This window comes from Elephantulus edwardii, unplaced genomic scaffold (assembly GCF_000299155.1).
Source record: "Elephantulus edwardii isolate Elephantulus edwardi_28Jun2011 unplaced genomic scaffold, EleEdw1.0 scaffold00029, whole genome shotgun sequence".
In the NCBI taxonomy this organism is placed as follows: Eukaryota; Metazoa; Chordata; class Mammalia; order Macroscelidea; family Macroscelididae; genus Elephantulus; species Elephantulus edwardii.
In genome coordinates, this window is record NW_006399779.1 from 4,631,519 (window position 1) to 4,642,614 (window position 11,096).

The 11,096-nt window shown below is 34.1% G+C and overlaps 1 protein-coding gene across 1 annotated transcript in view; it reads right to left on the reverse strand.

Annotated features, from left to right (window-relative positions):
* The window catches only part of KIF18A (kinesin family member 18A), an 84,479-nt gene that overhangs the window by 37,196 nt on the left and 36,187 nt on the right, over positions 1-11,096 (reverse strand). Inside the window, exon 12 of the mRNA XM_006883775.1 lies at positions 10,548-10,769. Within this exon, the coding sequence (XP_006883837.1) occupies positions 10,548-10,769 (222 nt within the window). The remainder of the gene's footprint in view (positions 1-10,547; positions 10,770-11,096) is intronic.

Below are 11,096 nucleotides of genomic sequence, written 5' to 3' on the forward strand. Positions count from 1 at the left end.
AAGAACTGTGTCAGATTACCTAGAAATACTCAATTAAAAAATGAACTAATACTCCATTAGTTACAAAAGTTTGATTCAGCTATTCTAAAATTCACAAACTTTTTAAGTTTAGTTGAAACTCATATAGTTGAAGTTATAAATTAAGGTATTGCAGAAATGGGTTCCAAGAAGTCTTTTATGAAAAGAATGTACACACTCTCTCTCTTTGTTGGAGTTCTGTATTCTAGATTTGTAGATAAACTTTTCTTATATGAGAAAATAACCAGAAACAAATTAACTGAAAACTAAAAGATACAGAAGACATTTCTCTTCTAAACCCTAAAGTAAGGCTCACTGAATGAATATAATTCCAGTTTTTATAATAATCCATTAACAGTTCAGGAAAGATTTTAAAATATTTATATGATGTTTTAGGGCACCTTATACACACTAAAAATGTGCATTTGAGGATAAAGTGGTTAGAATTCTATTCATCTATTCCTGCATTATGGCTAGAGATTCCTGCTTCAGAAAGTTTGTTTACTGTTAAGGCCACAGAGTGACAAAAAAGGAAGTGATACAAAGATATTTTGCTGAGACTGCCAAGTTTTAGAAGCTTCTAAAAAGATTTTAAGTATTAAAACCACTTTTAAAGCTAACTGTAAATGCAAGCTCTGAAGTCATGAGATGGAGAAATATAAACATTTTTATTATTAATAGTCCAGATTCTGGGAAGCTCTAGTGACATAGTCCATAGAGACTGTTGCTAACCCAAAGGTCACATTTTTCTGGTGGTTCGAATCCACCAGTTGCCCCATATAAGAAAGATGGTAATCTCCCATCAAGTGATTATACCCTTAGAAGAGGCTATTAGTTGGCATCGACTTGATATCAATGAAAGAATATTACATAGATTATTATACAATAATACTACTATTTATGTAGTTTCCATAGTGAAGAATACCATAAATTTTACTATCAATATAAAATATATTTTAAAATTTAAAAAGTAAAATATCACAATAAAATAAGAATTTGTCTGACCCACTAAAATACTAAGGCATTTTAAGAAATTGTCAATTAGAATTTGATGACTATTTAAGTGGTCAGCCAGGAAACACCTAAAAAAGTTTGACATTCTCCTGCCACTTCCTATCCTTCCTCAAAAAGTTCTGGAATTTTAAGTATTACTATCATCTACTGACAGTACAATAAAAGTAAAAACAGGGCAATTTTGTTGATGAATACAGGAGTCTGATAAAGATGTAAATGGAAAACATCTTTGATAAATGTACTTAAACCCAACTGCCTCAAAAGAAAGATCTGAAAATACATTAATTAGCTGAATTTAAGTTACTTAGGTACATATGTATAGTCTATTTCAAGATTCATCTTTCAAATATTTCAATTTTTTAAAAAGCATATCCTACAAATTTAACTGAGGACTGTCTCCACTAGCAAGCAACCTGCATAAGAGGAGATTGCCTATCTTCCTCCTGTGGAGAAGCTCTTGGGTTTGAATTGCTTGCCTTTGGGTTGGGAGGACAATTCCTTACCTACTAGGGCTCCCTCAAGATAACTACTGGGAATCTCATAAGGTTCCCTAGTTAAAAGGGAGTTTATTTTTTCAGATTTCTGAAATAATTCACAGATGGTTACTTGAAAGGAAAACACTGGATAATTTATTATTAGTGAGTTAAAAATTCCTCTTTAAAAAATGGACAGGTTTTTGGTGTCATCTTTTGATATGCCATATCATGTGTCTGAAAGATTTTACTTAAAGGAACTAATTTACCAAAAGCAGATAATGCAGATGTTTAAAGATTTACAGAGCTGCACGTAAGTGTGAGACAGCACAATGTAGTATTTAGCAAACATGAGTTATAGGAGGTAGAGTTTATGACAGGGAGACACTGATGAACAGGCTAAGATCTAATTGTGGCTTGAGACAAAATAATGGCAAATGATTTTTCTTTTGCTGGTGTTCAAGTTAACATGTATGTGAAGAAGTATTTGGCAAAACTATGTTAAATTAAAGTTATTAGTTGACAAAGTTGTAAAGAGAAATCAAGCATTAATATATGCATTTTAACAAGCATTTCTAAGCTACAAATGATGGGTACAATCAAAGTACTAATCAAATATCTGATTATTTTAAAAACCTCGTGAATCACAGAATTCATAGTTGAAAATTATACAGGTGAAGGAATTTTAATTTGTAATCTTAGGTGCCATTAAGTTAACCAATTTAAAAAGACATTAATGAAACACTATTTTCATTATCATAGCCTCTCTACAGATAACACAAGCTATATGCAACTACTACAGAGAAAACACATTCTCAGGTATAAAAATATTGCCATAGTTCTAAAAAATAACCTACTGAGTAATATATCACTCATAATCTTTTGATATTTGCCTTTGTGGGAAATAACAGGTAAGTTATTTTCTCTAAATTGGCCTCATTTGGTCATGTTTATTTAACATGAAACGACCCAAATGGTGAACCCTTCATTTATAGTCATATACATACACACGCTGTTATGTGTCACTGAATTGGAGTGGAGTCACAGCTGTAAATTACATGGGAAGAGATTGCAATCTTTCTCCCACAGAGTATCTAGTGGATATGAACCAACTGCTTTTGGGTTGCAGCATAACTCTTATCATTAGGTCACTAGAGCTTGCTATATACATAAGTATAGAAGGTGAAAAGAAATGTGTTTAGGTTTGGACATGTAACTTCAACTTTAAAAACCTAAAAACCCAAAAAACTCATTGCAATTTAGTTCACACGACATAAAGATCCTACAATTTTCATAATCTACTGATATTGATTATAACTTGCTCACAAAGGAGGGGGAAAAGTATAGAAAATTTAGCTCTGTAATGTTTTGAAACATCAAATTAAAGATTAAAATGAGAATTTAATCTACAGATTTCCAATTTTTATGTCATATTTGTGTATTTAAGTAATTTTAGGTGAAACCTAAATTTCAGTTGGAACTCCATATGCAACAAGATTATCTGTACCATAAAATTCTGGTTCTACTAACATGGTTTCTTTATTGTTCTTTAAGATCAAAATACTGGCAAGAGGTGTTAAATTTTTAAAAGGAAAGGTTAGACATTTACTAAATGTGAGCTTCCAGATGGATAATGAGAAAATCTTGACTTTTCATTTAATGTCAGAAATTTAATCTGTTCTATAAATAAGCCTTACACCAGCATCCCTATCCTGCATAATCTTCAATGAGTATTCTTTGTGATTTCCAGACCTGAGAAAAGGAACAGGTTTTACTCCATCAACTGAGATGTAGTTCAGAGAAAAGAATGCAAGTCAAATACCCATGCAACAATTCAAAGTATTAAAATTTTCCAACTATGCAAGTCTGTTTAATCATTTAGTCATTGTACTTCTTTGGAAAATACTAACACCAGAAGCTGGTAACACTGAAAGAGTAAGTTACCTTTCTGCTAACTGTACAGTATAATAATTTGGAGAAAGAAGATATTTGACAGTACTTATTATAAACTTTAACAAAATGTCCGTATTATTTGAGGCAAAATTCTACTTCTCTAAATTTACCACAGGCATAATCAGATGTGAATACCAGGACAAACATGTAAGTTCATTTACTAAAATATAATAATAAAAATTAATTAAACAATCTAAATCCCTAATAGGAGAGCAAAGATTATAGAATACTTGGTTAATCTCTTCAGGTTTTTTTGGCGATCCACTGACTAACTGCTGTGAAGTCCACTCAAAAATACCTACAAATTAAGACCTGAATAATCTACTGCTGAAATATCAGTCATTAAAAATTCTATGGAGTATGGTTCCAGTTAAACCTGGGCTCACCATGAGTCAAAATCAATTTGTCTACAATAGATCTTTAAATTTCATCAGGTTTTAAAAACACTGTATACAAGTTATATGTGTACACTTGATGGCATACATAAATGTTAAATGTTCCTTAAGATAGATGGGGGGGAACTTTAAGATCATCATGAAATCTTAGATCATTTAGTGGTTAATAAATTCATCCACTAGATAGTACTTGTTTGCGATTATAAGAAAAAAATAAACAAACCTATGTTGTACCATGTATCTGACTAATGCTTAGACTCTCTTTAATGGGCCTTCTAAAATTTACCCAGAGCTGAAAGGAGCCGCACTGCAAACTTGAGGGTACGTTGTTTGAATCCATCAGCTGCTCTGCAGAAGAAAGATGGGCGCTCTCCTCCCTTGTGATTTACTGTCTCCAGATACTCACCATAAGGTCACTTATGAGTGGTTCTGATTAGATGGTATATATCAATAACCACTATTTGTAGTATAATTAATTCTGGTAATGTACACTATGTGCAAGGTGCTTTGTGTTCTTAAAATGGAAATATTAATCACATTATTTAGACTCTGTCCTATAAACTACTTCCATGTTGCATTGTATTCAATATTGTATTGAAGTTGTTCATAGGACAAAAGGATTACATAGGACACAGGATTACACTGACTAAAAATATAATCATTTCTACCTTTACTCTTATTTTTCCTTGACTCACAATGCATAAAACACACATAATTCACAGAATAGACTAGACCTAATATGTAAATAATCTCTGAAATAATTTGAACAAAAAATTAAAATACTAATTAAAGAAAAATGTAATGAAACAAAACTTATGCTAATTCTGACACATTATCAAAATAAAATACATATTTACAAAACATAACAGGACTTTAGGAAGTCTTTCATTTTGAGAATTTTATAGAAAAAAATTAAAAATCAAATTATTTATTTTATATTTGAAAGGTATAACTTACGTAATTACGTGTAAATACAGGATTTTAAATATGAAAAATAATCATGTAAAGTATCAAGGCCCAAAAGGGAAAATAAATTTTCAATACAAATCTTTTGACTAAATTGGGTTTCCAACACAAATGAGAAAAGACTGTGTAATACTCTTTTTATTGGACTCTAGATTCCAGTACTGGCACCTCTGTCCCACAAAGCTCTTAAAAGTCTCACTAAGCTTTCTTCTAACATCTTCCAGGATCAACAAATAATCTCAAAGGAAAAGCAGCAGTAATCTTCCTGAGCATTCAATTTCCTCTTGACACTAGCTGTGGTGTCAAGGGTTTACTGTTCAAAATGGCTTTCCTAGCCAATGACTGACACTGTGATTTGGATGGTCATGATTATACAGAGTGTGTCAGTCTATTCACAAGGGGATTAGCTAGCCTTGCCATCCCAGTAGGTTTGAATAGAGCAGTTTCCATAGCAGAAACTGGGAATCTCATCACTAACAAGGAAGAAGACATCCTTCAGGGTCAGAGACTCCTGCACTACAGCCTGGACTGGAAGCTATACAAGGGCAACAGCAGCCTCAACACAGAAACAGAGACAAACAAGAAATAGAGCTGACTCTGGACTTCTGCCTCATGGAACCAGAGACAGGGGCCTCCACTCAAGCTTGTTGGAGGGCTGAGTGAAAATGCCATAACTGGCAGGACTAAGAGAACTTTGTAAAACAGATACAAGTCCTGAGGCTGAAAGTCAAACTGCCTGTGATGATGCTTGAGAAACTAGAGGACTGAGAGACTGCAGTCTGCTGCCAATCTGAATTATAGCTGGTCAACTTCCCTTATAAACTCCCTAACTGTGAATACGGTTCTGTAAAGCTTGTGTAGTCACTGCAACAGACTTGGACCCAGCAGAACAGTATGACTAATGTTGGAATGAACAGAAATAAATGCAGGAATGTGGGAGACCATGACTCACTGTATATGAATTAGTATGTCCTGCAAATTTTTTTGAAGGGGAGAGTTACCCCTTTGTGGAGTTAGATGTTAGACTGAAAACCTGAGGAAGAATGATGTTACATTCATAGTTAAAACAGACAATTTCAAAACCTATTCTAAAGTATAATGTTGTAAGTGATAGGATACTATCCACACACATAAAATAAAGACTTGTTAATATGATTGTTACTCAATTATATAAATCAACAGCTAAAGCCAGTAGAAAGAAACAATTTCTACCAAATTTTGTAGTCTGAAATAAACCAAAATGAGTTAATTTCTAGTAAATGGAACGCAAAATTTGGAAACAAGAGTTAAAGAAGGGTAGTTAGAAAGTATGGATAACGTGACAAAAGAGCTAGAATAGAAAAGCAAAAGGGAAGAACTTGCTTGGCATTTCTCAAGATGAAAGAACTGAAAAACAAATTCAAGCCGCAAGCTGCAATACTTGAGGGATGCATGAGCAAAATACGAATGACACAGTAATCTTGTCATTACAGAAGTCCAGAGTGAAGGCTGCATAGTGGAGTGGACATGGAGGGGAGGGATTGCATAATAATCAAAGAGATTTTCTTTCTGTTCAAGGAGAAGAGTGAATTGGGGAGGGGGGGTAGGTAGGGTGAAAAGTGCAACAATGAATGACTGGAAACCCTAAGTCTCTGTAAACTTCCATTAAAATGAATTTAAAACAAAAACAAACCTTCTGGGTTGTAAGATAGTCCTTAGACGACAGTTCATAGCAATAGGCAAACACATAAATAACGAAGAAAGAAGCAAAATTAATGATCTATTCAACACTTTCACCAAATAGATAAAGAACAATCTAACCCCGTTGCTTCTAGGAGAAAGGAAATTATAAGAACAAGAGCTGAAATCAATGAGCTAGAAAACAAGAACAACAACTGAAATCATCAGGAGTTCATTTTTCAAAAAGGGTGAATAAAATTGACAAAGCATTGGCAGACTTAAAAGAAAAAAGGAGAAGACACAAATAACTTGATTAAGAAAAGACAGAAGTGATATCACAACAGAACCAGAGAAAATGAAATTAAATCTATAATATTGGAGTATTGTGAAAATCTATACTCTGATAAATTAAAAACTTAAGAGGAAATGAACAAATTCCTTGAAACTCATGCTCTTCCCAGATTGACAAGGACGGATGTAGAACACTTGAACAGACCCATCACAAAAGAAGAAATTGAGCAGATCATAAAAGGACTCCTCCCCTTCTACCACCTCCCTCCAAAAAGTCCTAGATCAGATGGCTTCATGGCTGAATTCTACCAAACATTCATAGAAAATTTATCACCAATTCTATGTAAATAATTAAAAAAAAAAAAAAGAACAGTCAAAAAGACATTTTATGAAGCAAGCACAACCCTAATATCAAAACCAGGGAAAAAGATACAAAAAAAGAAAACTACAGATCAGTATCTCTCATGAACATAGATGGAAAAAGAAAAAAAAAATAAATTGGTAGGTGTTCAAAACTTCAAGGTATTATCATATACGCAAGGAAGAATATCACCAAAGGGAAGGAAAACCCAAGCTGCACACTTAAGGACTGGTGAAATAAAAGCTCTAGAAAATTGATATAATACCAATAGAAATGCTTCCACTCATTTGTCTATATCAATGTCAATGAATCTGGAAGACAGCTACCTAAATAATAGATTGGAAGACATTTTTAAGGAAGTGAATTCTAAAGAAAACTAATCCAAAAGCATGTTGAAATTATCAAACAGTATTATTAATTTTACACAAAAAGAAAATTTTACTGAAGAAAATAAAACATGGTTGTAGCAGTAGATGAAGAGGATAGTGAAAGACATTCAAGTTGGATTTAGAAAAGGGTGTGAAAAAAAAGAAAAAAAGAAAAAGAAAAAAAGGGTGTGAAAAAAGATACTCTGATGTCAGAGTGATCTTACTCAAAACCAGAGACTATTAGAAAAACATTTACCTTTGTTTTACTGACCAAGTAAAACTATTCACTTGTGTGGATCTTTGAGCTAGGGTGACATAGCCCATAAGAGAGCTGCATTGCTACCACAAAGCTCTAGCCTATCTGTTGGCTTGAATTAACCACCAGTTCAACAGGATAAAAATGGGCAGTTTCCTACCCTGTTGTTTACAGCCTTGGAAACACAATGGAGGGCCACGTTTGAGGCTCTTTTAACTTGAGAGTTATGACATGAGCTTTGTGATGATGATCACAAATTTTGGGTAACATTGTGAACAATGGGAATTCTAGAACATAAAATTATGCTCATGTGGGAACTGTAAACTGGCGAAAGGGTAGTAAACAGAATTTGGTGGCTTAAAATCAAGAAAGATGTATGTCAGGGCTGTATTCCTTCTTGATACTTATTTAATCTGCATGAGGGCAAGTAATTTAAGAACATGGACAATAGAATTTAGTATTAAGAGTTGGAGGAAAACTCATTAACAACCTGGAATATGGAGCTGACACAATGCTACTTGCTAAACATGAAACGGGGTTAAAATATTAATTGAAGATGATCAAAGACTGCATCCTTCAGTATCAATTACACCTCAATATAAAACAAAAATCTTGAAAACTAGACCAATAAGCAATTATCATTTTTAATATGGGAAAGAATGCCAACTTTAAGGATTTAATTTTACTTGGGTTCATGATCAATGCCCATGGAAGTAGAAGTCACAATATGAAGTAATGTATTACACTTGGAAATACTGCTGCAAAGGTCCTCCTTATATTGTTAAAAACCAATAGTGTTATCTTAATAACTAAGATACTCTTCTCTGACTCAAGCCATCATATTTTCAATCATTCTTCAATGTTCATCAGAAAAGCAACGGTTAAATAAATTTAATCACCTTTCTCTTAGGCTTGTAGCTTTTGTTCCTGAGGTAGAGCATGATATTGGCGCTCTGGAGATATTCAAAGAAAACATCCTATTTCTTACATCCAAAACTAATAATTATTTTAAACTAATAATAAATGTTAAGTGTGCAATTATCTCATGTATCCTTCTATGAGGAATATAAAGTGGCCAATAGAAAAATAATAAATTCTTTTTAATAAATACAGACTTTAAGTACTGTATAATTGTTGTTGTTATATGCTGTCGAGTCGTTTGCGACTCATAGCGACCCTATGTACAACAGCCCTAAACCCTGCTCTATCCTGTGCGAATCGCACCGCCTCTGACACACCCATCCCGATTACCCCAGTTACTGAATCAATCCATCTCATAGAGGGTCTTCCCCTCTTGCGCAGTCCCTCCACCTTCCCAAACATGATTGTCCCTCTCCAACATCCTTGCAACATGCCCAAAGTATGTCAGACGAAGCCCCAGAATCCTTGCCTCTAAGGAATAGCTTGGTTTAACCCACTCCAGGATGAATCGGTTTGTTTTATTGGCAGTCCATGGTACATTCAATACTCTTCTCCAGCACCACAGCTCAAAGGCATCAATTCTCCTTCTGTCCTCCCTAGTCATTGTCCAACTCTCTGATGCATAACAAGTGATTGCAAAGACCATGGCCTGTATCAGGCGCACCTTAGTCTCCAGAGAGACATAAACTACTCATATGCAAATTCAAGCTGAAGCTGAGGAAAATTAAACCAAATGCACAGGAGCCAAAATATGACTTTGATTTCATACCACCTGAATTTCAGAATCATCTCAGGAACAGGTTTGAGGCCTTGAACACTAATGAGTGAAGACCAGATGAGTTGTGGGAGGATGTCATCCAGGAAGGTATCATCCAGGAAGAGTGCAAACGGTCATTACAAAGACAGAAGAGGAAGAAAAGACCAAAATGGATGTCAGAAGAAACTTTGAAGATTGCACTGGAGTGCAGAGAAACCAAAGCACAAGGAAGAATTCAAGATATTAAAGAGCTGAACAGAAGATTCCAAAAGGCAGCTCGGAATGACAAAGCAAAATATTACAATGAAATGTGCAAGGAGCTGGAGTCAGAAAATCAAAAGGGCCGAACTCGCTCAGCATTTCTTAAGCTCAAGGAACTGAAGAACAAATTTAAACCTCGAGTTACTATAATCAAGGATGCTTTAGGCAGAACATTAAATGATCCAGGAAGTATTAAAAGAAGACGGAAGGACTATACTGAGTCGTTGTATCAAAAGGAATTGGCAGACACAGAAGGATTTAATGAAATAACATATGATTAAGAGCCTATGGTGATGAAGGAAGAAGTTCAAGCTGTTTTGAAGGAAATAGCAAAAAATAAGGCCCCAGGAAGAGATGGTATACCAACTGACATATTTCAGCTAACAGATGCTGCCCTGGATGTACTACTCACCAAGTTGTGCCAACTTGGCCAACTGACTGGAAGAGATCTATATTTGTTCTCATTCCAAAGAAGGGTGACCCAAAAGAGTGTGGAAACTAATGTACTGTATAATATAGTGTTCTTAATTCATCTATAGAGGTTAAATTTTTAAGAAATACATAAAACAAAATGATTTCTGTAAAAAATGTATAAAATTAGGCTTTTATTGCTAGAGATTTTTAGAGCATCAATACACATTTAGACATGCACTCCTAGAAGATACTGGTTAAATAAAATGATTCTGAAGGTAGTTTCCTCATTAATTATAGAGAAGATCTAAATCTTTTTAATTATAATAAGGGAAAATAATAAAAGAAATAATGTTTTTATAAATTAGTACATAAAGGAGGGTACTTTTAAAAATAATGTTATGATTTACTTGATAAAACAAAATCCATACTTACAAGTAGACTGAGCTGGTCCAAGTTGTGGAAAAGTCATAAGAACAGAAACCTCCATTAAATCTTTTTGCTTTGGATGTTCAGTTATTTGGTCAGCCCAAGCCACCATTTTTTTCCTCTCAACTAAATCCTGAATTGTCTTGAAGTCAGACTCAAAACCAGCATTTGATAGGCCAGCTTCTTTTAATGCACAATACTGTTTTCTGAAGGCTGGAATTAAAGTGTTTAATAATCTATAAATAAAGAGAAAAGGTAAAAAATTAAAGTTTAATAGCCTGATTATTGTTTTTTAAAATATCACTCTGTATGAGATCATGAAAATGATTTCCTATTCATTTTGTATCGCTGTGCAGCATCAAGTCAGAACCCACCGACTGGTGATCCTCTGGTGGGTTCTCAAAGGCAGTTAAATACATGGGAGGATGAAGAGACCATAGCTGACATCCAAGCAGATATATGCACACCCATGTTCATTGCAGCTTTGTTCACAATAGCAAGAAGGTGGAAACAACCTAAGTGCCCATCAACAAACGAATGGCTAGAGAAGCTGTGGTATATTC